Genomic DNA, 24,692 nt, shown 5'->3' on the forward strand with positions numbered 1-24,692 from the left:
CTATTGACAGCCCCTGCAGTTCAGCTCCTTTGTAAACATTGTAAGGATGCTACAAAGAGGTATTTTTTAACAGAAAATGATACCAAGCCAAAAATTGAGAAATTAGTTGAGGTGAAAAATGCGTGAGAGTGCAGGAGAGACACATATGTTTTAGGAGGGTGTTTCAGAGATTAGGGCTTAAATTGTTGAAGACATTATCATCAGACATGGAGTAAAGAAAATGGAGTCATTCAAGAGACTAGACTGAAAAAGAAACAAAAGCATTCCTGAAGGGATAGCAGAGCAGAGGAGATATTTACAGAAATTGCCAAGGTTAAGACTTCAGAGAGATTCAAAGAAAGAATTTAAAAATCAAGGCATTGGTGGACTGGTAGCCAATAGCTAGCTTCCTTGTTCTTCGACTGACTCCATCACTGCAGTTTAGTTTGTTGGATCAAGGAACTTATTCAATGGTTGAGGGGTGGAATGAACCTTAAAGGAGGCAGCTATGATTGGTGAAGTAATGGTATCACAGATAGAACTCAAGCTGAACTAAGGCTTAAATGGTAAGTGAGTAGGGGGTTGCTCCATGTTGTAATATAACCAGTAGTCAGCTTAAAACATTGTCAGCATGTAGCAGATCATTTTCTGAGAATTGTTGGTTTGTCATTTCTTCTTCTGGCTCCCTTTTATCATTGACTTGTCCAAGATTAACTGCCTGTGGAGACTTAGAGCTATGATCTTATTTCAATACTGATTTGTTTTGACCATTATTGAAAAATTATAAACCATATACCCATCCCCTCAATTTAATGATAATATATTTTCTCAAATGCCAAATATAAATTTGCTAATAAATTGCAACATTTGAATATTCCATTAAAGTTGTCTGACAGCAGTTATTGTCACTGGTGTTCCTGCAAAATCTGTTACTTGCAGTGGAACCAGGTAATTGAAAATCAATGAAAAAGGTAAAACAGATTTTGTCTATTCCAAGTTAAGCTGCAATGTTCCATTTCATTTGGTTGCACAATATACTTGATGTGCTCATAACTGCAAATGATGGACATAGAACATTGCAGCACAGTACAGGTTTCTCGGCCCACAATGTTGTGCCTCCTTTTTAACCTACTTCAGCATTCATCTAATACTTCCCTCTCACATAGCCCTCCATTTTTCTTTCATTCATGTGCTTATCCTAGTCTCTTAAATATCCCTAATGTATCTGTCTCCTACACCACCCCTAGTAGTGTTTCCATACACCCGTCATTCTCTGGTGCATTAGAAACCCTGCTTCTGACATTCCCCCCTCCCACTTTATACTTACCTCCCAACATAAAGTTATTTCCCCAATAATTTTCAGCTGATTATTTTCACGTTCAGCTGATCATTGCGAACTTTTGAAAGATCACTCCTTTCCTTAACCATTTAACTTAACTCCTTAACCACTTCTTCCTGAAGAAGGTCTTGGTCCAAAATATTTGACTGTTCATTAATTTCCATAGATGCTGTCTGACCTGCTGAGTTCCCCCAGCATTTTGAATGTGATTTGAGAAAACTAGGTTGTGGCTGTATTTTGTACATTACCTTTAAACTGCTGTTCTTTAACTTGTGAAGTTATTTTTGGAACATAACTTTATATAACTTGGTGACATTCCATTATACTTTTAAGTGAATAGAAAGTTTGGGTCCAAAGCATTTCCTACACAAGGGATGCATTTGAAGTGCAGCTAGTGTTACTGCCAAGTGAAAATTGCAACTGTTCGATATATGGCTAGATTCTAGATAAAAACAGTCTGATTAATGTCGAGTTGTTCTGTGTTCAGCTGGTCTTGGTTGATGGGAAAGTTATTGATCACCCTCAGGGAAGATATCTCCCTTGCTCTTCAAATAGTTCCGTGGAGTCTCTTAACATCTACACAAATAAGCAGACACAACCTTATTCAGAAGATGACACCTGCAACAGAGCATCAGAATGTAATAATGATAATCTGGATTATAGGGCAAATTGTGGCAGCTGATAGCTTAAGGGTTCCTTAAGCGGATCATTGGCAATCAACATTTTTTCCCATAGATTTCCTGAAATTTCATTTATGAACAGTCAAATGCTTGTCAGTGAACTTGAGCAGTGATGTACTAAAAAAGGAAGAGGGTCAAAATACATTTTTAGTTGGTCCTCAGCGTTATATCACAGATGGATTGGATGGAAAAAGTAAGTGCATTTAAGTGAGTAATTTATTTTGTAATAATGTTAATTATTAATATTCTGATGTAGATTTCATTAAATTTATTCTAAATATTTTTAAAAATGTGTTTTGCAGTTAAAGACTTGGGATGTGCTACCTGAGGTAGTATGCTTGTATCTTGCTCCACCTTGCAGGATATCTGCCTGATGTGTGGTTATTCAGTTTATCATACTGCTCTCATCCAGAGAAAGTCAGAGTAAGCAGAGTGGGGTATGTGGGCAGTGGGCCAGGAGCAGGGCAGTCTGCTGTATAATGTTGAAGTCTTGTTCCGTAAAGAAGATTGGTTGGTTTGATGAAATTAATCATATTCATGAAGTTGAAACAGATTTGTTTGGTGGGCAAGGTCATTTCAGATTTCGAATACTGTGCACACAACAGTTTACCTTTGTCGCTGTGGAAGTTTATTCTGCTGTTGTGGTGGTGAATAGGTGAAGTTAAAGGTTGCTGTGGAGTTTTCATTGTAAAACTTCAGCAATGAAGCATGACCTTTCTTTGGTGCATATTTTTTATCCTCTACTTTGAAATACTTAAGTGCTTTATCTTGTGTGTAATTTCTGCTGTTATGGTAGCAGCATTCTCTAATGACATCTTATAAATAACACAGCACTAGGTTTGTACTCCTACCTCTAAGTAAAAAAAATCAGGAGGTGCATGAGGTAATTTGCTTTATTTTTCCACCTTGGGGTAGTGGAGGAGGAATAATTACAGTTTTGTATGATGTAGCTTTCAGTAAAAATTGTTTGCTTTATAGTATAAATGTTACCAACTTTATTTTTATCATCACAATAAAAAGCTATGTATCATATAAAATATAGTTAGTCCGTTCAGTTTATTGAATTGTTTTGCCAAGTCATACAGCAAATTGGACTACTGCTGAGATAATTAAAGTTTGAATTTTACTAAGTTTTTATACTGATTTAGTGCATGTTTTAGGCAGCAGAAAGTCGGTATGAAGAACAAATCAGTAACCTTGTGGTGGAAAAACAAGAACTAGAGTGGCAAAAGGTATTGTATTGGTACACAGAAAACATAGTAAAGTGTTAGAAATCATACAAAATGCATACTTCTTGAGTAGATGTATTTAATAAGGAGCCATGAATAGATTGTGATTTCTCTTGTGAAATAAAAGAAATCGATGATGCTTATTTGTTTGTTCTTTCTAACACAATTTACTTTTGTTTGCTACCTCAACACGCATATATGCACTATTATTTGATGGGAAGTTACAGCTCTTTCTACAACTGGCCACTTATTTTTGGTGCCATGCTACTCTGAATAAATAAAATAGAATTATGACGGGTTGTTGACAGGTTGTTTGTCTCTGGGTAATCCCAACAGCAGGCTCCTATTGTGACTTCTGGCAGTCTGATGTACAATTGTTCTATAGATTGATTAAAACAGTAGCACCTTACAAAATTGCTTTTTCATCTATTTATTTTAAACTATTTTTATATTAAACTCTATAAGTTACAACTAACCAGATTAGACTGGGAGCAGTTGGAAAACTGTTCTTGTGCAGCTTCCATAGTGAATGGTCGTTGATTTAAAAAAAACAGAACTGTCTGTCATTTTAAAACATTTGATTCCTGTGTAGTGAACAAAATTAGTTATGAACTTGATCACAATGTACAGAGCAGAAATCCCTAATTCCATGTGCAATAAATATTTACAATGAATCTTGATGTATCCTGTTTAAAAACATGTCTGAAGGCATCCAGATTTATTGGTTGCCCTCTCGTACCTCACCTCCCCCTGCTTCAGTAAGGGTTTCTTTCTCTTCAGTTAACAGAGGATCTTTCTCCCTTGCCTTACTGCCTGTGCACATTTGAGTTGTCTTGGAGCCCAGAAAATCCCTTGGCTGGGTAGCTGAAGATCATGAAACACTTGGTAGGGGGTGTACTTAGAATTTAGTATGTTAGAAATTGATGTGGTGAGGCAAGCTGCCTGTAATAGGTATTGAGAGTTTTTGGATTCGAGCCTAGAAACATTAATAATTTTGTTTTCTGCATTGCTATTAATGGTTTTTGTCATGGTTTATGCATGTAAGAATTTAATTCCTGAGGAATATTATTGATTAGAAAACTGACATTGAGAAAAAAAGATCTGAGCTATATGACTGGTGACTAACAAATGTGAAATAAGCACTGAAAGACAGGTAGTCATTGAGGAAAATAAAATGGTCATGACATGATGACTGTCATGATGGAATTAGATACTAAACTATATATGCCATTTATTGATTTTGTAGAACCAATTGATGCTTGAATAATTTTGGAAGGAAGAGACAAAATGTTCACAAAACAGAAATTAAATATTTTATATATGAAACACCAGGAATGCTTTTTTAAAAATGTTCAATTGCTTTTTGTTGGGGAAATGCGTAGAGTTAAAGAGCATTAATAATGGACAGTATTCTTTAAAACAATTGCGGAAGTATTCGGCAACTTTGTCACAATAAACAACTTCATTTAGTGACAAACAGCATGTAACCCTACCTAGATGATGGATTTGTATGTTCCTACTTGAGAGTTTATTAAGATAAACTGTACATTCAGTCATTTCATAAAGAAGTTTTAGAGTTTTTTCTTCTTTCTGTCCTTGCCCCCTTTACCCAGAAAATTATATTTGCACATAATCTTTACTTAAAAATTCATGCCTGATCACTCTGCAAAGTGTGATAGTACTCATTAATCTCTGTTTTTAAGCCATATAACATTATTTAAAATTAGCAATTGCATTTGAATTATTGTATATAACAAGAACAATCCAAGCTCAAATGAACTGTACTACATTGAAATTTGATAATCTCAGTCATTTTACAATTATAATTAAAATATATTAACTTGTTTCTACACAGATGTATTGATTACAAAACTGTTGTATGTAAATATTGTCATCTCTTCTGGGTGTTCACAAAAGGCTAACATTTGCTTCCTTTAGTTATTGACAATAGCTTGGTTCACTGATGTTTATTTGCAAAGCAGGAATCATTACAGCATCAGTACAATGCATTATCCAGTCAGCATGAAGAAGCCGTAATTGCCCTAAAAAAGCAGGTATGTATCTTTTGTGATCGATTTAAAGAAAAAAAATGTTTGCCAATAAAAGAATTTCTGACATAAGATCATTAAATTCTAATGGTACATAAATTTTAATAATGCAAAAGCTCTACAGTTTAATCTATTTATATTGTTGGAATATGGGGTTTTAAGTTTTATTATTAAAGTATTTTTGTAATATTTTGAACCATTCCATTGTTTGCATAAGATGGATATAAGGCAGTACCAAAGATAAGTAATTATTACTGGTTAAAACCAAAAGGCAATATTCTTAATAGCATGCCTTAAGATTAAAATTGCATATTTTCATTTAGGTATATCATTTATTTTCACGTTTAAAGTATCTATTCAACACCACACCTTTTAAGCTGAAATTCTTAGAACAACATTGGGTTCTTGTGGGCTATCCAAAACTGGTTAAATCTAGTATTTTTCATTATGTCTTTCATCAGTTTAGATAAAATATTGACTTGCGCATATTTTATTTGTTGATCTTTCTTAGAATGTTCTGACAAATTATTTGTGGACATAGCAGTAAGACAGAAATTATCTTGCATAGATTTGTACCAATGCAAGCAAAAATACTTTATTTTAGATCTGATTTAAATTTTATTACATGCAACCTATGAAGTATAAAAGTAAATTGTGACCAAGTGGAAGGGAATTATGATATGAGCTTTTTTCACTTTATTTTAATAAACATTGATAATAACTGGAGTTGTTCCTTACAGTTTCAGACCCAGATAAATGCAGTGGAAGAAGAAAAGGTATTACTTACTTTGAATGCTATAGCTGCATAGAAGAATACACGTTATTTTAAAAACTTACTTCCTAAATTTTTGTTGCCTATATAAAGTCTTTCTGGAGCAGAGGTAAATAGAGGATGGACAGAGAAGAGAAAGGGGAAAAATCTCTGCTGGAATTGTGAAATACTGGACATAATAGTTTCTGGAAATCTGAAACTCAGGAGAATTCTGGGAAAGGCCAGCAGGTTAGGCCATATCTGCAGAGAGAGAAAAAGTTGCATAAGAACTGGCCAGGTATTGAAATGCAAAATACTGGCAGAATCTTGTAGCAAAAACTGAAAATGCTAGAAATGCTCATTAGGTCAAGCGGTATCCATAATAGAGTTAAAACCCCAAATATTTCTCTTACTCTGACTATAGCATGATTTGCTGGCATTCCTCCTTTTAGATATCCAGCAACTGCTGTGATCTGGTTATCACCTTTTCCAACAGGTTTTCTGATCCTCTCTGTTCTTCACTTTTCAGTCTTTTGGCTAAAATCAAGTGTAGTAAATGTTCTGTTCTTCTATTAAAATGCCCTCTGGACAGATTAATTGACATTAACAAGCCTGCAGCACCCTCTCCTAATCAATAGTAATCTGTGTCATCCATCTTGATCTCCAAGCTCACTTTGTTCTTCCCATCCCTCCCCCTTCTCTGCAGGTTTATACAAATCTGTTTGGGAAATGTTCTCAGCTTGGGAAAAAGTCAATTGACTTGAAGTGTTAATTGTATTTCTTTATCCTCAGAAACTACCTGGTCTGATGAACATTTCCCCTACATTTTCTATTTTTAAGTTTGTAGTTTCAATGCCTTTTTGACTTTATGGTTATTGTGTCTTTTTCTGAGGTAGCTATTGTTTCAGTTTTATACTTTTGTGAGATGCAACTGACTTTAGTAATTAATGATCAGTATATTACTCTTAAAGGGAGATCTACAAAGTTGTTCCTGCCAGGAATTTTGTCAACACAATTATCAAAACTAAAATTTAATAATGGAAATGGATCTTGATTTTAATTTGACTCTTCACAGAAATAAGCAGTTGGTAGCTGATAATTCACATAATTTATTACTCTAAAAAAAAGTAAACAAAAAATCTGCTTCTCCAATAATGTTTGTCTAATTATTCTTTGTTTGGATGAATGCTATACAGTGCATTAGAAAAAATAAATAGGCTGTTGGACAAACAAATATAAATTTTCTTTTGTTTTAATATAATAAAACTTTGTTCATTTTATTCAGCATCTCCTAATCAAGTTCTTTGCATGTAGAAGAATGCCTGTAGATCAGATGATAAGATAATGTATATTGTCTGTTACAGGGAAAATTCCAACTTACCTTGGAGTCAAAAGAAAGGGAAATCAGTGGGCTGAAGGAAGAATTAAAAGTATTACAGGTAACACATGGATCAGTATTTCACATTCTCAAAATAATAGTAATGATGCAGGATGTAGGATATGAAATAATGATGAATATGGTTGCACGGTAGTAGAAGCAGCAGAGATGCTGCCTCATACCTCCTGTGGCCAGGGACCAATCCTAATATCTGGTGCTATTTATGCCATCTTCTTATGACTACATCCTTCAACACCCCAAAGACTTTCAGGTCTGATGAATAGAGTGGTATGAACTGGTGGGGGTGGAAGGAAGAGAGGGTGGGGAAGAGTTGATGATGAGAATGTGGGAAGATTGAGTAGCAGGGAAAATTAGTGAAGATGACATAGATTTGATGAGCCAAATGGTAAGGAAACAATGAATTTAATCTGAAAAAAGCATTTTATCATAATTAAGCATTTTAACTTCAAATTTAACTTGAATAGTTGCCGAAATAAACTAGATGCTACAAAGACAATTTTTAAACTTTGTAATATCTTAAGGCAATTCTATTGCACTTTGTTGTGTATTTAATATTAGTAATATTTGAGTAATGTTGTAAGTATATTGTTTTTTTAAGCAGTCTTACTTGTTTAAATGATTCATTATGGTTATACTGTATGTACGTCAAGCCATCATGTCATTTCCGTGTATCTTGCTTAAAGTAAAAACGAAGTACATATGCTTATCTGCCGGCTCTTTGTTTTCCTTTCAATTAGTTTTAACATGTTGGAGTTACGAAATATTACAGACTTGATTAAAGTTATGCAATTGCCTGTTTTTAATCAAACAATTATTGTTTTGCTTATAAATTATCAATATACTAACACAAGGGTGATGTACAATTGAATATAAAACCAGTAAACCAGAGGCAGGTAATATTTTGTAATTATGTGAAGGTTATAAAATTCTGCATTTACCAATTGGAGTAAATTAACAAATTGTGTATCAGTTTGTTAACAAAAGATTCAATAGTAGACAGTAAATAAGCTATATTAGCAATTGTGTCCTATTATTATTTTTGTACAATAATATCAGCCTAGGAAGGTTGGGATTAAATTCAATGTATCAAAGAAGCTGGTTTTTGAATCTTTAATAATGTACATGCACAAACAGATTAATGTTTGTGCTATTTATATATACACTTATATTAAAATGGAATAAACAATAATTGTAATTTTAGACTGACACAGTGATAACTGTTATTGCTCCATTAATGCATCATATTAACAAGGAAATGAATAATTAAGTAAATATCATATAGAAGGACTAGACATAATTACTATTTTTTTTTAGTAAGAATGGATTAATTTTGTATAAAATACAAGTTGTTTCAAGCACATCAAGTCTAGGTAAAGAGCTTCTGTGGATAGATTACCTGAGTAATTTGATATCTAGCTCTTGAAAAAGCAGTATCCAAAATGAAGCCAGTGACTGGAACCTCTACATTAACTCTTGGACTAGATGGTTCTGACCTCATAAGTGCTGGCAAATATCATACTGTCTTATCTATATAGGTCTCAATATCATTTAATGTAAAAAATTCCATTATCTCACTTAGAGAAGGCCTGGAGTTCTTTTTATTACTCTACAATACCTATGTGTCATGTGCAGCAGAGCACAGCAAACCCTATACATCACCTATGCTATGTCACAGACTGAACAAGCCAAACAAATCCTTACAGCTACAGCGTAAAAGGTCAGGCAAGAGGAGGTATTTTGTAGATTTTGAAAGCACACCCTGTATTAAGTAGATGATTAAAACAAGCAAAAGGTGACACAAGTAACTAACTACTTTGTTTATACAAGAATTTTAATTAAATCAGAGTATGGAAAACAAAAAAAAAGGAATACTGAAGTTTGAAAAATAAACTGCTTTTTGCAATGATGCAGTAAGCAAAACATAGCTGTTCATTTGAGGGTTTGGGTTCATCCACCAGTTTAAATTGAAATATTTTTTTGCCAGCTGATCTTGCTTTACAGGATTGCAAAGTCTCCAAAGGTTTCTTTAAAACACATTGTGTGAGATTAAAAAAAAAGCATTTAATTCAAAATATGGTGAGTGCAATAAATTGAAATGAACCTAGTCCTTCACAATTTTCTTCTGAATTGGAGCATAATATTGTAATATATTTGGAAGTAATACGTTAAATATTGTATGTTAGGCATATTAACTAACATCACAGAGAAGTACAGTAGAACTGGAAGGGTAAATATTTTTATGCTTTCTATTTTTCCCTGATACTTTGCTCATGCTTATTACATTCATTACAAGAAAGAAGTGATGTTGAATCACATCATGCTTGTAGGTTTTAAAATGATTTTTGTGATACAGGTTTTGAGCAATTGTTTCTTTCACCCTCTGTTGTTTTCATTTGAGATATTAACAGCAAATATGCACCTTCCACACAGGTTTCCAAGTATAACCTGGAAAAGAAGCTAAGTGAATTGGTAAGGATTATGTTGTTATCCAGTCATTGTCAGGCCAGATAATGAAACACAAAACATAAATGGAATGGGCCTACAGTAAATTGTAAGAGGAAAGCAACGGTTGGAGACTCAAACTCAATCATTTACCTGATTGTTTAACTGATTTCAGGCAGTAGTTACTGATGATTCTTTTTTGTAAAATCTGCTTAAGACATGACTGTTGAAAATTTTCATTTTGTTGATCAGAATGAAATGCAAAAGTATTTGATACAAACAATATTATAAACTTGTTTATATTTTCTAATATAATAGAACTGAATAAATTGTGTATTGTAGTTATATATGCCAGGTTGAATGTTCATGCAGGTCATATCCCATTCCTTCTTGATGCCTCTGCTGTTGTCCCAAACTTTTGTTGTGAAAGAACCAAAATTTCATCTGTTTTCCCTTGCATTGATTCCTTCCTTTTTCTCTTTTTCCATTATCCTTCTCTGTTACCTGATAACCTCAAATCCGTGAACCCTGTCCTTCCCTACCAAAAGTCTCTGCTGATGAATTTTGCATCCAAAGTGACCAATCCCAGTGATCTCCTGGCTAGCTTCTCATCCTCTATGCTGTTTAATCCTTACTTCGTTAACACCACTCTCCATATTTCATCCAACACACTCTCACTCACCTCTGACCTTGGTAATCTGTATTGGTTCCTGATCTGCCATCGGAAGAATGTTAAAATTCTTAAATCTTGGCTCATTTCCCTTCAGGATCATTTTAATTTACTCCACTTTTTATTTCTGATCTATTATATATCTTCCACAGTATAACATTAGTGTTCATTGCTGGAATTTGTTCTGTAAATCTCTCTGCTTTCCTTTTTTTCCCTTTAAAAGTGGTCCTGCTGATCACCTTTTCAATCATTCGTCTTACCGCTTGGTTGAATTTATTTTTGTCAATTTCTGCAGAGTACCTTATAATCTCTTTAACAACATATAAATGCAGTTTGATGATTTTTTATTACTTGTAAACACATGAACCACTCAGCATCAATTGTTCCCTTCCTGGTCAGGTCCTGCTGGCTTCTCCTCCCCCTTTCAAACCCTCTTTAGTGGATTCATATGTACTCAGGACCTCATTTCATCATTGTGTGGTGACACTCTAACTTCAGGAGTGTTCGTAAGTTTTTGAAACTGAATTGGTGATAGATGCATTTATTTACTGTTTTCTAGGAGCAAAAAGTACATTTGCAGAACATAGCAAAGGATAATCAGCTTAGTCAACTGAGTAAAGTTGAGAAGCGATTTGCAGCAATAAGTCATCAGTGTGGATTAATCATACAAGCTCATGGAAAGTTAGAACAGAATGGTAAATAAATTCTGTAAATTTACACATCATGTATGTTCATGCATTATGATTGGTACACTGAAAGTAACATTTTGAAATCAGTTAGGAAGTTAAATGTGAAAAGACAATTCAGTCTATTTGAACCATCATAGGGTGAAATTTCCACATCAAACAGGTAGAGTGAACTCGGCCTTTTCTCCTTCGAGCAACGGAGGATGAGAGGTGACCTGATAGAGGTGTATAAGATGATGAGAAGCATTGATCGTGTGGATAGTCAGAGGCTTTTTCCCAGGGCTGAAATGGCTGCCAACAGAGGACACAGGTTTAAGGTGCTTGGGAGTAGATACAGAGGAGTTGTCGGGTAAGTTTTTTACACAGAGAGTGGTGAGTGCGTGGAATGGGCTGCCGGCAATGGTGGTGGAGGTGGATATGATAGGGTCTTTTAAAAGACTTTTGGATAGGTACATGGAGCTTCGAAAAATAGAGGGCTATGGGTAAGCCTAGTAATTACTAAGGTACGGACATGCTCAGCATAACTTTGTTGGCCGAAGGGCCTGTATTGTGCTGTAGGTTTTCTATGTTCTATATTAATCATTTCTTTCTTGGAATACAATCAAGGCTGGGAAACGATATTTTTTAAGCTTCTAGTAAGTTTATCTGCATTAGAAAGTTACAAATTAATAAAAGTTCCAAAAAGTATCTGCAAAAAAGTAGAATAATCAGCAAATTGTCTGTATGGACAATTGTTTGAATTGTTTTTAAGCACTTAAGGAGCCTCTGGGAAAGTGACAGATATAGTTTTAAGGAATGATGACGTTCACGTCATGGTGTGTAAGATCGAATGGAGTTAATTTTATTTATACTCATGATGTATGCTTACTACTGTTGAAAGACCTGATTTCTTGAGTATCTTCAGTTATTTAATTCCAAATTGATTCAGTAACCTGGAATTGCAATACAAAGTGAAGTGATAAATAACATTGAGCTATTAAACTATTCAGAAAGAACTCTTCTGCTTTATATACATGTAAGATGCATATGCATTGGTGTGTTAATCTTTAAATGCTTTTTAGCAAATGTAAAATAATAATTGCAGACTCCTATGATATGTACTGCATATTGTTAATATTGCAATATGCTTAGAGTCATTTTGTTTGTCCTTATTTTGAATCTGTACAAACCTGGAGCAAGTTACCAAGCAATAATTTTTTACAAAATTTGAATATTATTTGGAGGCACCAACTTTGACATAATAGAGCTCAAATTCTCATAGGATCATTGCATTAGCAAATTTTCTGACTGGTTTTCCAGTGCCTCTGGTGACCCTGACAAATTTCTGAGGCTGCCACTGGAGACCTGCCAGTAATTAGGTGGATTTCCCAGGGAAAGGGAAGAAACTGAAATGCTATGGTAGGATTACAATTTGTACAACAACCTGAAGGGGGTGCAATGAATATATTCTGTGAAATAAGATGGAAAATTACTACAAAAATGAAACCTACAGGAAGTATTACATTCAAAAGTACAGAATCAATGAGTATAGAATCTCATTGATTCAAAAGTATAGAATCAATGAGTACAGGGTGACTCTTGAGATATAGGAATAGTGTAGCCTGCAAATTGAAATATATTGGGAGTAGAGGCGACTGAAACAATTGGTGCTACCTCCATATACTCCAAATCAGCTGGATGGTGCAATAAAACATCCAAGGATTATTAATGTAAATACGCCACTTGCATCTTGCCATAATGATCGTCTAACAAACATTTTGAAGCTTCAATGCTTATACACTTGCCAGTCTATCAGCCGTGAACTGTCTAAACAGTAATGCTAAAAAAGTCTCATGCTGTTGTAAAACAGATTAGAGCCGGCTGCCTTCTGGCAGCCTCGACTATAATTTATGCTTTGATTGTTGTCCCACTGGTTTTGTAGGTCTTGTGTTTGACGGCAGGACACTGAATGATCTATAGCTCATACCCTTTGTCATTGCCAACTCCGCTGCTTTTGTATCAAGATTTGGTTACTAATTTTCTTCGATCAACTCAAAATTTCTACAACTGTTGAGACAGACTCTGTAACTCTGAATGGGAAGTTAAGGATACAGAACAACATTTTTCCCATATACGGTGTATATTTAACTATTATGGATAATTCCCCACCATCGATGATATCTACAAGAAGCAGTGCCCCAAAAATACAACGTCTATCAATAAACTCTCACCATCTACAACATGCTCTTCTCTCCTTACTACTGTCAGGGAGGAGGTACAGGAGCCTGAAACCCAATACTCAAGGAAGAAAAAGCACAATAAATATAAATACATAAGATTATTCCATGTAAATAAGCTAATCTTAATATTTTTTATTTATTGTGTTCTTTATGCTTATTGTATATTTATGCTGCATTGGATCTGGAGTAACAATCATTTCCTCCTCCTTTACTCTTATGTACTGAAGAATGACTGTAATCTATCTTACCTAGCCAAAATTCAACCAGATTTACTGACCAGGCTGGTGGTTAGGCTGATATTGCTATGAAGAACATGCCAAGACCAGATGGGTTTAATTTCTGATACTGAGATGGACAGTTAAATGTAGGGTTAGTTTGTGGATCCCACATTCTTTGAAAGAACATATTTATAAAAAGTTGGGAAAGGGTTCTGTTCTTTGCTACCTGCTCCCTGATCATGAATGGGACTAATCCTGGGCCTTGTGTGGGAGTGTGGGTATTAGTTGGAGTGGAAATCAGAGCCAGATTTATTGTCACTTACATATAAAGTGAAATTTGTTGCTTTGTGGCAGCAGTACAGTGCAAAGACTTAAAAATCTATAAACTACAAAAACGAATAAGTAGTGCAAGAGAAAGGAATAACAAGGCAATATATATCACATGTCTGTTAGATCGTCCGTTATGTGCAGTCCAAGGAACTTCGTGCTCTCCACTCTCTCCACAGCAGAACCATTTATGTGCAATGGAGAATGGTCAACCTGTGCTTTCCTGAAGTCTACGTTAAGACTCAGGTGGTTGTTCTCACACCATTTGACAAGACTCTCTACCTCCTCTATGTATGCCGAGTCATCATGGTTGATGTGGCTAACCACTGTAGTATCATCAGTGAATTTGATGATGTGTTTTCAGCTGGATCTGGCTGTGTAGTCATGAGTCAGCACTGTGAACAGCAGAGGACTGAGCACACAACCCCGGGGGGGGCGGGGTGCGTGGGGTTGGGTACCAGTTCTTAGTGTGAAGGAACTTGAGATGTTGCTGCCAGCTCAGACTGACTGGGATCTTTCCGTCAAGAAGTCCAAGATCCAGTTACAGAGAGGGGTGTTGAGTCCCTGAGGGATGATCGTGTTAAACACTGAGCTGAAGTCAATGAACAGTATCCTGGCGTACCAGGCATAGTCTTCGAGGTGGGATAGGATGGTGTGGGGGGCTGAGGCTATGGTATAATTTATGGACTGGTTTGAGTGGTAGACAAACTGGAAATGTCCCAATGTAGCTGGAAGGTGGGATCCATTACCTGCCACTCAAAGCATTCCATGGTTGTTGAAGTCAGTGTCATTGGGTGGTAATCATCTAGGCCAGTTACCATTGCCCTCTTGTGCACTGGAATGATGATGGTTGCAGGGACAGTGGACTTTTTCAGAGAGCTATTAAAAATGACTATTAAGACTTCTTTTAGCTGGGCTGCTCAGTTCCTCAGCTCCTGACCAGTTATGCTGTTCTGCCCTTCAGCTTTGCATGGGTTTACCGAGGCTAAGGTCCTTCACATCTCAGCTGTGGCCACACAATGTGCCTGTTCCTTAGGAAGAGAGGAGCATTCCTTGATATTACATCATTTATTTAGTCAAGTCATGCATAGAAAGCATTCGGCCTATCAGGAAGAGAGGTGTCACTATTGTTGACATGCTCTGCATGTCGCTGGTGACTATGGATTTTTGTGGTTTTCATGCTTTGCCTTCCTGATGGTATGGGAGAGTGCAGCTCTTGCTGACCGTAGAGCTGTCTTGTTTCTCAATCTGAAGGCAGTGTTCCAAATCCTAAGCAGTGCCCAAACCTCTGCAGTCAGCCATGATTTCCAGTTTGCTTGGGCAGTGCAGTGTTTAATCACGGTAATATCCAAAATGCACTTTCCTATTTAGCCAGTCACCGATCCCAAATCAATGTTGATGATTATAAGTGGCTGCCTCCCTGGATATGCTGCAGTCTGTGATTTCGAAGCAGTCCTGCAGTGCTGAGATGGCACCTTCTAACCTAGTCCTGATCCTCCTGTGAATAGGTTTGACTCGTTTAACTAGTGGTTTGTAAGTAGGGATTAGCAAATAGGATATATGGTCTGACTATCCAAAGTGAGGGCGGGGGATAGTGTTGTGTGCTCCACAAAAGTTGGTATAATTCAGGTCTAATATATCATCTGCTCTGGTTGTGAAGTTGACAAGTGAACTTTAGTAGGACTGTTTTTAAAGTTGGCATGATTGAAGTCACCAGCAATAATGAAGACACCATTGGGGTTAATGGCCTGGAGTTTGCAGATTGTACTGCAGAGGTCCTGCAGTACTTCACAAGCACTAGCACAAGGGGACATGTAAACAGCAGTAATTACAATGGCAGTGAACTCCTTCAGTAAGTAGAAGGGCCTGTACTTCACCATTAAAAACTGACTGTGGAGAGCAGTGGACCATTACTACCAAGACATTAACACATTGATTCATATTGATGTAGATTCACTGACCTCCTCCACGGGTCTTGTCGGAGGTCTCAGAATTTCTGCCCACCCGAAAGGAAACTAGGCCTTCTAGTTGGATGCTGAGTCTGGAAAGGTATCTTGAAGCCATGTTTCTGTCAAGATGAGTGTGCCACTGTCCCTCATCTCCCTCTGTTTTAGATGCAGATGCAGGTAATCCAGTTTATTTTCCACCATGCAGACATTAGCAAGTAGAATCGATGGGAGTATGGGTCTGCAAGGATCTGCTTTAGGTCTCGCTTTAATACTGGTATTCTTCCCATGCTTCTGTGTTTGAGTGCACTGCTTCCAGTGGCTGTTTCCATGAGTAGTAGTTATTGTGTGGAACGAGAATCCACTTCTCGTGTTAGTTAGTGTCTTGATTGCCTTTGTTATTTCACTCACTAGTGAGGTCAATTTTGTGCAGATTTAGTATGGGAATAAAGGGGGCCTTTTCTGGTTGGCTGCCTGTGACCAGTTCAATATTGGGACCGCTTCTTTTCACATTGTATGTCAGTGATTTGGATGATGGAATTGATGGCTTTATGGCCAAGTTTGCAGACTGTACAAAGATAGGTGGAGGGGCTGGTAGTGCTGAGGAAGCTGGCAGAATGCGGAAGGACTTAGGCAGATTGGGAGAATGGACAAAGAAGTGGCAGATGAAATATAGTGCAGGGAAGTGTATGGTCACGGACTTTGGTAGAAGGAATAAAGGTGTAGACTATTTTCTAAAGGAGGAGAAAATTCAAAAACAAGAGGTGCAAGGGGACTTAAGAGTCCTTGTGCATGATTCCCTAAAGCGTAACTTGCTGGTTGAGTTGATGATAAGGAAGGCAAATACAATGTTTGCAATTATTTTGAGAGGACTAGAATATAAAAACAAGGATATGATGTTGAGGCTTTATAAGGCATTGGGTGGTTTGTATGGAGTATTGTGAGTAGTTTTGAGACCCTTATCTAAGAAATGATCCGCCAGCATTGGAGAGGGTCCAGAGGAGGTTCACTGAGTGATTGTGGGAATGAAAGGGTTAACATATGAGGAGTGTTTGATGGCTCTGGGCCTGTACTGGCTGGAGTTTAGAAGAATGTGTGTGGGGGAGAGGGAATCTGTTTGAAACATATTGAATATTAAAAAGCCTAGATAGAGTGGATGTGGAGATGATGTTTCCTATAGTAGGTGAGTCCAGGACCAGAGAGCACAGCCTCAGAATAGAGGGATATCCACTTAGAACAGAGATGAGGAATTTCTTTAGCAAGATGGTGGCGAATCTGTGGAATTTATTAGTACGGATGGCAGTGGAGGCCAAGTCATTGAGAATATTTAAGTGGCGGTTGATCTGTTCTTTATTAGGTTATCTTAGGACATCTTGGGTTATGGCGAAAAGGCAGGAGCATGAGATAATAAATCAGGCATGATGGAATGGCGGAGCAAGTTCGATGGGCCGAATGGCCTGATTCTGTTCATATGTCTTAAGGTCTAACAGGTTACAAAGATTGAATAACCAACCTGCATTCTGGCATGAATTTTGTCACTTGCATTTGACATCACTCTTATGCTGATAATTGGCCTAATACCTCACCTGCTCTTCTGACCATTCTCTTTCAGTCTGTCTACAGAAATGTGGATGGTTCTTTCTTCTGGAATCTTTTCTAATGTCTTTGTATTTTCTTAAGAAGTATGATTAAAATTCAATGCAATGGGAGATTTAGGGATCTTATTTTCTCAGTGAAGCCTGTGTCATAGCAGACTAGGAGTTCAGTAAACTTCTGAACCCAGCTTTCTGAGAACCTCATTGATTTCTTCATTAGTGAAATTTTTAAAGCAAGAGAGATAAACTGAATTAATATTTATCTTAACTGCAAAATTTATATTATTCATTATGACTTGATATAATGTGCCCATTCAAAAGATTTGGTACAGAAAACAAGCAAATTTTATCAGAGGAAAATGATAAGCATACTTCAGTTATTTTAATGTTTTCGGTTGACCTGCTCTGTGATATCTTACAGGTATGGTTTTGAACTTCAGAATTTGTTGCCAGAAAATTTGAATAATTATTAAGCAAGAACTAGGTTCTAAATGTCAGTTCTTGTGATTGTTGGGTAATTTTGCAACAAAGTATAGCCATCCTGGGGCGACATAGTATTAGATATCACCATTGTCAGTATCAAATGAAACATTTTGTACAAAATTCCTGTTGAATATTAATATAGGCTGTGAGCAGTTTATACTGAATTGGTTAGTGCTTCTGCTGCTCAGTTGGATTTATTTGTAATGGTGTGTTGCGTATATATAAAATACTTTAAATATAAGGTACTGTTAAAAATAGAATTCTAGAGGAATATTGGTATGATTTTAAAAAGAGTCTTTCAGTTTCTAAAAACCTTGAAGCAATTTTTAGCATTTTCTAATCTGTCCTGAACATTCAAATACAACCGGATGCATTGTCTGTTAAATACAAAATGCTGCTGATGTTTGAAGCCTAAATTAAAAGATTCAAGTGTCCAAATCATTCAATAAGTCATCCAAAATGCTGGGCCAGACTTTCACTGTAATTAAGAAAAGAGGCTACAAGAGCTCATTAGTTTTGTGAACAAGGTTTGACAACTTCTGTGGTCTGAATGTGCATAACTAAATGCAGAAATCTAGAAGCTGATGTGAGATACCCTGCTTTGCAAAGGGTATATTGTTGCAGTACCAGGCTGTATGGAAGTGACTGTGTTGGTATGTCTTACACTGTACTGCTTCTGCAAAACAATAACTTTTGTGATATGTCAGTGATAATAAACCTGATTCTGATTCTGTACTTTGGACAATTACCCATTAATTAAGGATTGGAAATAGATGAAGAAGGTTATTGTCTTCAAAAATGTGAGTTTTAAATGGTGTATTGACTTATAAATATTGCTGAACAACTAAATTGTACAAACATAGAATTGAACTTCTTTAGAAGAAAATTAATCAGGAGATTTAAAATTATTTCTGTTATATTTCCTGTTCATTTCTCTCTCTTCACAGTTATTTCTTTCAGAAAGTATAGAAACTTCAAAGGTGAGGTAAAGGTAGAGCAAAAGCCTTTTAATCAGAAATGTTGCCTCATGATATGGCAGAGTTTTAAAAGAAAAATATCAAAGTAAAGTTATTAATGCGTGCCTGATAGAGTTGAACGGTGATGTAGGCATTGACCGTGACTGTACTTTTCTGGATGTTCTGAAGGCATTGTAATTTAAAGCTTTTTGGTGGAATCGGTGACCCTGACTAAAGTCATTCAATTAAATAAAATTGAGTGTTTCTTCAGGAAATTGCAAAATTACATTAAATATGTGAGCTACCCTTAAGGAAAAGGTGGTGAAGAACATTAGCTTGGAAGGGGAGATGGCTGAGCAATGGAAAGCTGAGTGAAGACTGTAATTGAAACCAGTTACAGTTTTGAGTGGATTAAGAGAGAGATGGAGGAGAAATTGTGCTTGTCAGATGTGTTGGGAGGGGAAGAAGGGGCAGTTAACTAGAGACTGTGCAAGTTGGCTTCAAAATTAGTAGGTAGCTAAAGATATAATGTGAGCCCATCCACAGTATGTTGAAGCAAATGGAAAGCAGGTGGAGCAAGTGGCATATAGTGGCATGATTATTCTCTGTAGCTGGTGGAGAAATGTTTGAGCTTTAGATAGGGTAACATAATAGTGTACAATGCAACCACTGCAAGGCAGGCTGAAAGATGGACAAGCAGACTTAAAAATCAACTTTTATATTATAATTGCCTTACAATTCTTTTAAATTTAAAGGATTGTTAAATATGAAAAAAATTCTTATATCTCAACTTCTACATTTTTGTTTTATTTCATTATGAAACACAGACATCTTTTTAATCATTCATGGATTGTGTGTCTTGCTGGTCTGATTCCGCGACTCAATGGAGAATAAAATACTTAATCATATTAAAGGTCTGCTTTATGAAACGTCTCGACCGAAGTGTTCATTGTTTATTCATTTCCATAGATTTCCTCCAGCATTTTATGTGTTTATTGAGATTAAAGTTATTCAGACTTAAAATCAGTATTTATTTACAATTTCCATATGTTTGAAAGTAAAATTTAAAAATTGTACTTCTTGTAGAGAGACTGAATAGGCTGGGACTGTTTCCCTGAAGTGAGGGAGACTGACAGGTGACCCTATAGAAGTTTACAAAATCATGAGAGACATAGATAAGATGTTAGCCACAGTTTTTTCCCCATGGTGGGGAATTGAAAACCAGAGGACATAAATTTAAAGTGAGAGGAGGCTTGAAGAGGAGATTTTTCCAAACAGATGGTGGTGGGTATAAGGGATGAGTTTCCAGCAGAAGTGGCAAAGTTGGAACGAGTATAATGTTTAAAAGATAAGGAAGGCTTAGAAGGTCAGGTGCTAAATGCAGTTATCTCAGGAGGGCATCTTGGTCGGCATGGACAAGTTGTGTCAAAGGGCCTGTTTCTGCGTGTATGAATAGCAAAGAAACTTTATGCTTGTAAAACTAAGTGCATGCCCCAATGTTATGATAATATTGTCACCAACAGTATCCAGAATGTTTGAAAAGCAGGTTCTGTAGATAAGGGTTTTGATGTTCAGCCTTTTGATTGCTTGTAACATTAATATTACTAGAATTAGTTAAGTTTTGATGTAATGTAAGTTGTGCAGGCAGATCAAAAAATCTGTGATTCTAGTGAATTAATACCGGGTTCTTAAATGGGATGGGGAAAATGGGCCATATTGGTATATCTAAATAAACCATAAATCTGCTACAATAAAATTAATAAATTTTCAAAACATTCTGAAAACATGCTCACATCTGTGAGTTAAGTCAGCCATTTAAAAAAAATTAAGAACCAATGCAGGACTAGAGGGGAAGAACTTTGGCTGAATCTTACAGTTGGCAGTGAGCTAATCTCTACTTAAAAACTGCAAGATTGCTTTCAGTAATCCTCTAAACTAAAGAATGGCCAATACGTTGCTCACTGCTAAATTTTGTTTCATGGTGATCCTGAGTTACACATTGGAGCTTTTTACTTCATTAACAGTACTGTTGTAAATAAACAATAAGTTGTTAACGAGTTTTACTTTTCAGAATCAGGTTTAATATCATTGTCTTATATGACATAAATTTGTTATTTTATGGCACCAGTACAGTGCAAAAATATAAAATTTCTATAAATTATGAATAGTCGAAAATAAAGGATTACTGAGGTAGTTTTTTGTGGATCATTCAGAAATCAGATGGCGGTGGGGGAGGTGGTAGAAGCTGATTCTGAGTTGTCAAGTGTGGGTCTTCAGACTCCTATAATGATATGATGGAACGTTCCAAATGGTGATGGAAGCTGCTTCTTGAGGCGCTCCCTCTTGAAGATGTTCTTGGTTACAGGAAGGGTTGTGCCGGTGATGGAGCTAGCTGAATCTATAACCCTCAGCAGCCTCTTGCATTGGAGTCTCCATACCAGTTTGTGATGTAACAGTCAGAATGCTTGCCACTATACATCTATAGAAATTTAAAGGGTTTTTGGGGACATACCAAATCTCCTCAAACTGCAATGAAGTGGAGCTGCTGATGTGCCTTCTTCATGACTGTATCAGTGTGTTGTTCCCAGGACAGATCCTCTAAGGCAGGGGTGTCAAACTCATTTTAGGTCACGGGCCGGATTGAGCAAAATGCAGCTTCATGCGGGCCGGATCAGTCGGACGCGTGCGAACGCAGCTTTCGTTGCCTCCGTTTTTTCAGCCTGCTCTCATGTGTCTCAGTCTCTGCTATAACTACAAAGTGTTTCACTTTACAAATTCCGTTTCTTATGAAGAAGACTGCCGAGCAAGACTGCCGAATAAACACTAAAAACCCTGAAAACCTGGTACCTGAATAAACTCAGCATTAGCCATATCATACGCCATAGGCGCTTCGATTACTGGGGCCAGCTTTAATAGTAATTAGATATTATCTCGCGGGCCAAAGATAATTCCACCGCGGGCCGGATTTGGCCCGCGGGCCTTGAGTTTGACATATATGCTCTAAGGTGTTGATGCCCAGAAACTTAAAGCTGCTCACCCTTTCCACCACTGACCCGTGAATGAGCATTGGCATGTTTTCTCCTGACCAGTCCTTCCTGAAGTCCATAATCAATTCCTTGATCTTGCCGATGTTGAGTGTGAGGTTGTTACTACAATATGACTCAACCAGCTGATCTGTCTTATTCTTGTATATCTCTTTATCACCATCTGAGATTTTATCAACCTCAGTAGTGTCATCAATGAATTTATAGATGGCATTTGTGCTGTCCTTAGTCATACCGCCGTGACTATTGAGAGAGTAGAGAGTGGGCTAAGCACACATCCTTAAGGTGTACAGTAACTGTGTTGATTGTCAGTGAGGAGATGTTATCACTGATCATATTGACTGTGGTCTTTCAATAAAGAAGTTGTGGATCCAGATGCAGAGATGTGTACAGAGACCATGGTTAAGAAAGTTTAATATAGAGGGGATAATAATATTGAACAACAAACTGTAATTGATAGACAGCAGTTGGATGTATGTTCTGCCATTGTTTAGGTGCTCCAAAGCAGAGTGGAGTGTCAGTGAGGTTGTTTCCTCTGTAGACCTGTTGCAGCAGTAGGTGAATTGCAGTGGGCCCAAGTCCTTAATTAGACGGGAATCAATTTTAGCCATAATCAACCTCTTGAAGTTAGTTGGTTAGCACAGGGTTTCGGTGACTGCCAGAAGCACTGTCAGGACCCGATGTTTTGCAAAGGTTCACATTCTTGATGTTCTGTCATCAGCCTCTGAGACTGAGATCATGGGGGTCACGAGATACTCTGGGTATTCACACAAGAGAAGTGTTATTCTCCCTTCAAAGTGTGCATAAAAGGCATTGAGCTCTGTGGAGTAAAGCATCACTGCTATTTATGCTGTTAATTTTCACCTTATAATAGACAATAGGTGCAGAAGTAGACCATTCGGCCCTTCGAGCCTGCACCACCATTTTGAGATCATGGCTGATCAATTCCTATCATTACCCGGTTCCTGCCTTGTCCCCATATCCCTTGATTCCCCTATCCATAAGATACCTATCTAGCTCCTTCTTGAAAGCATCCAGTGAATTGGCCTCCACTACCTTCCGAGGCAGTGCATTCCAGACCCCCACAACTCTCTGGGAGAAGAAGTTTTTCCTTAACTCTGTCCTAAATGACCTATCCCTTATTCTCAAACCATGCCCTCTGGTACTGGACTCTCCCAGCATCTGGAACATATTTCCTGCCTCTATCTTGTCCAATCCCTTAATAATCTTATATGTTTCAATCAGATCCCCTCTCAATCTCCTTAATTCCAGCATGTACAAGCCCAGTCTCTCTAACCTCTCTGCGTAAGACAGTCCAGACATCCCAGGAATTAACCTCGTGAATCTACGCTGCACTTCCTCTACAGCCAGGATGTCCTTCCTTAACCCTGGAGACCAAAACTGTACACAATACTCCAGGTGTGGTCTCACCAGGGCTCTGTACAAATGCAAGAGGATTTCCTTGCTCTTGTACTCAATTCCCTTTGTAATAAAGGCCAACATTCCATTAGCCTTCTTCACTGCCTGCTGCACTTGCTCATTCACCTTCAGTGACTGATGAACAAGGACTCCGAGATCTCTTTGTATTTCTCCCTTACCCAACTCTACACCATTCAGATAATAATCTGCCTTCCTGTTCTTACTCCCAAAGTGGATAACCTCACACTTATTCACATTAAATGCCATCTGCCAAGTATCTGCCCACTCACCCAGCCTATCCAAGTCACCCTGAATTCTCCTAACATCCTCATCACATGTCACACTGCCACCCAGCTTAGTATCATCAGCAAATTTGCTGATAGATAGATAGATACTTTATTCATCCCCATGGGGAAATTCAACTTTTTTCCAATGTCCCATACACTTGTTGTAGCAAAACTAATTACATTCAATACTTAACTCAGTAAAAAATATGATATGCATCTAAATCACTATCTCAAAAAGCATTAATAATAGCTTTTAAAAAGTTCTTAAGTCCTGGCGGTAGAATTGTAAAGCCTAATGGCATTGGGGAGTATTGACCTCTTCATCCTGTCTGAGGAGCATTGCATCGATAGTAACCTGTCGCTGAAACTGCTTCTCTGTCTCTGGATGGTGCTATGTAGAGGATGTTCAGAGTTATCCATAATTGACCGTAGCCTACTCAGTGCCCTTCGCTCAGCTACCGATGTTAAACTCTCCAGTACTTTGCCCACGACAGAGCCCGCCTTCCTTACCAGCTTATTAAGACGTGAGGCGTCCCTCTTCTTAATGCTTCCTCCCCAACACGCCACCACAAAGAAGAGGGCACTCTCCACAACTGACCTATAGAACATCTTCAGCATCTCACTACAGACATTGAATGACGCCAACCTTCTTAGGAAGTACAGTCGACTCTGTGCCTTCCTGCACAAGGCATCTGTGTTGGCAGTCCAGTCTAGCTTCTCATCTAACTGTACTCCCAGATACTTGTAGGTCTTAACCTGTTCCACACATTCTCCATTAATGATCACTTGCTCCATATGAGGCCTAGATCTCCTAAAGTCCACCACCATCTCCTTGGTCTTGGTGATATTGAGACGCAGGTAGTTTGAGTTGCACCATATCACAAAGTCCTGTATCAGTTTCCTATACTCCTCCTCCTGTCCATTCCTGACACACCCCACTATGGCCGTGTCATCAGCGAACTTCTGCACATGGCA

The 24,692-nt window shown here is 37.3% G+C and overlaps 1 protein-coding gene across 1 annotated transcript in view; it reads left to right on the forward strand.

Annotated features, from left to right (window-relative positions):
• The window catches only part of ccdc73 (coiled-coil domain containing 73), a 197,208-nt gene that overhangs the window by 43,593 nt on the left and 128,923 nt on the right, over positions 1–24,692 (forward strand). Inside the window, exons 3-8 of the mRNA XM_073049832.1 lie at positions 3,159–3,230; positions 5,210–5,281; positions 6,016–6,051; positions 7,391–7,465; positions 9,856–9,894; positions 11,097–11,232. Of these exons, the coding sequence (XP_072905933.1) occupies positions 3,159–3,230; positions 5,210–5,281; positions 6,016–6,051; positions 7,391–7,465; positions 9,856–9,894; positions 11,097–11,232 (430 nt within the window). The remainder of the gene's footprint in view (positions 1–3,158; positions 3,231–5,209; positions 5,282–6,015; positions 6,052–7,390; positions 7,466–9,855; positions 9,895–11,096; positions 11,233–24,692) is intronic.

This window comes from Hemitrygon akajei, chromosome 6 (assembly GCF_048418815.1).
Source record: "Hemitrygon akajei chromosome 6, sHemAka1.3, whole genome shotgun sequence".
In the NCBI taxonomy this organism is placed as follows: Eukaryota; Metazoa; Chordata; class Chondrichthyes; order Myliobatiformes; family Dasyatidae; genus Hemitrygon; species Hemitrygon akajei.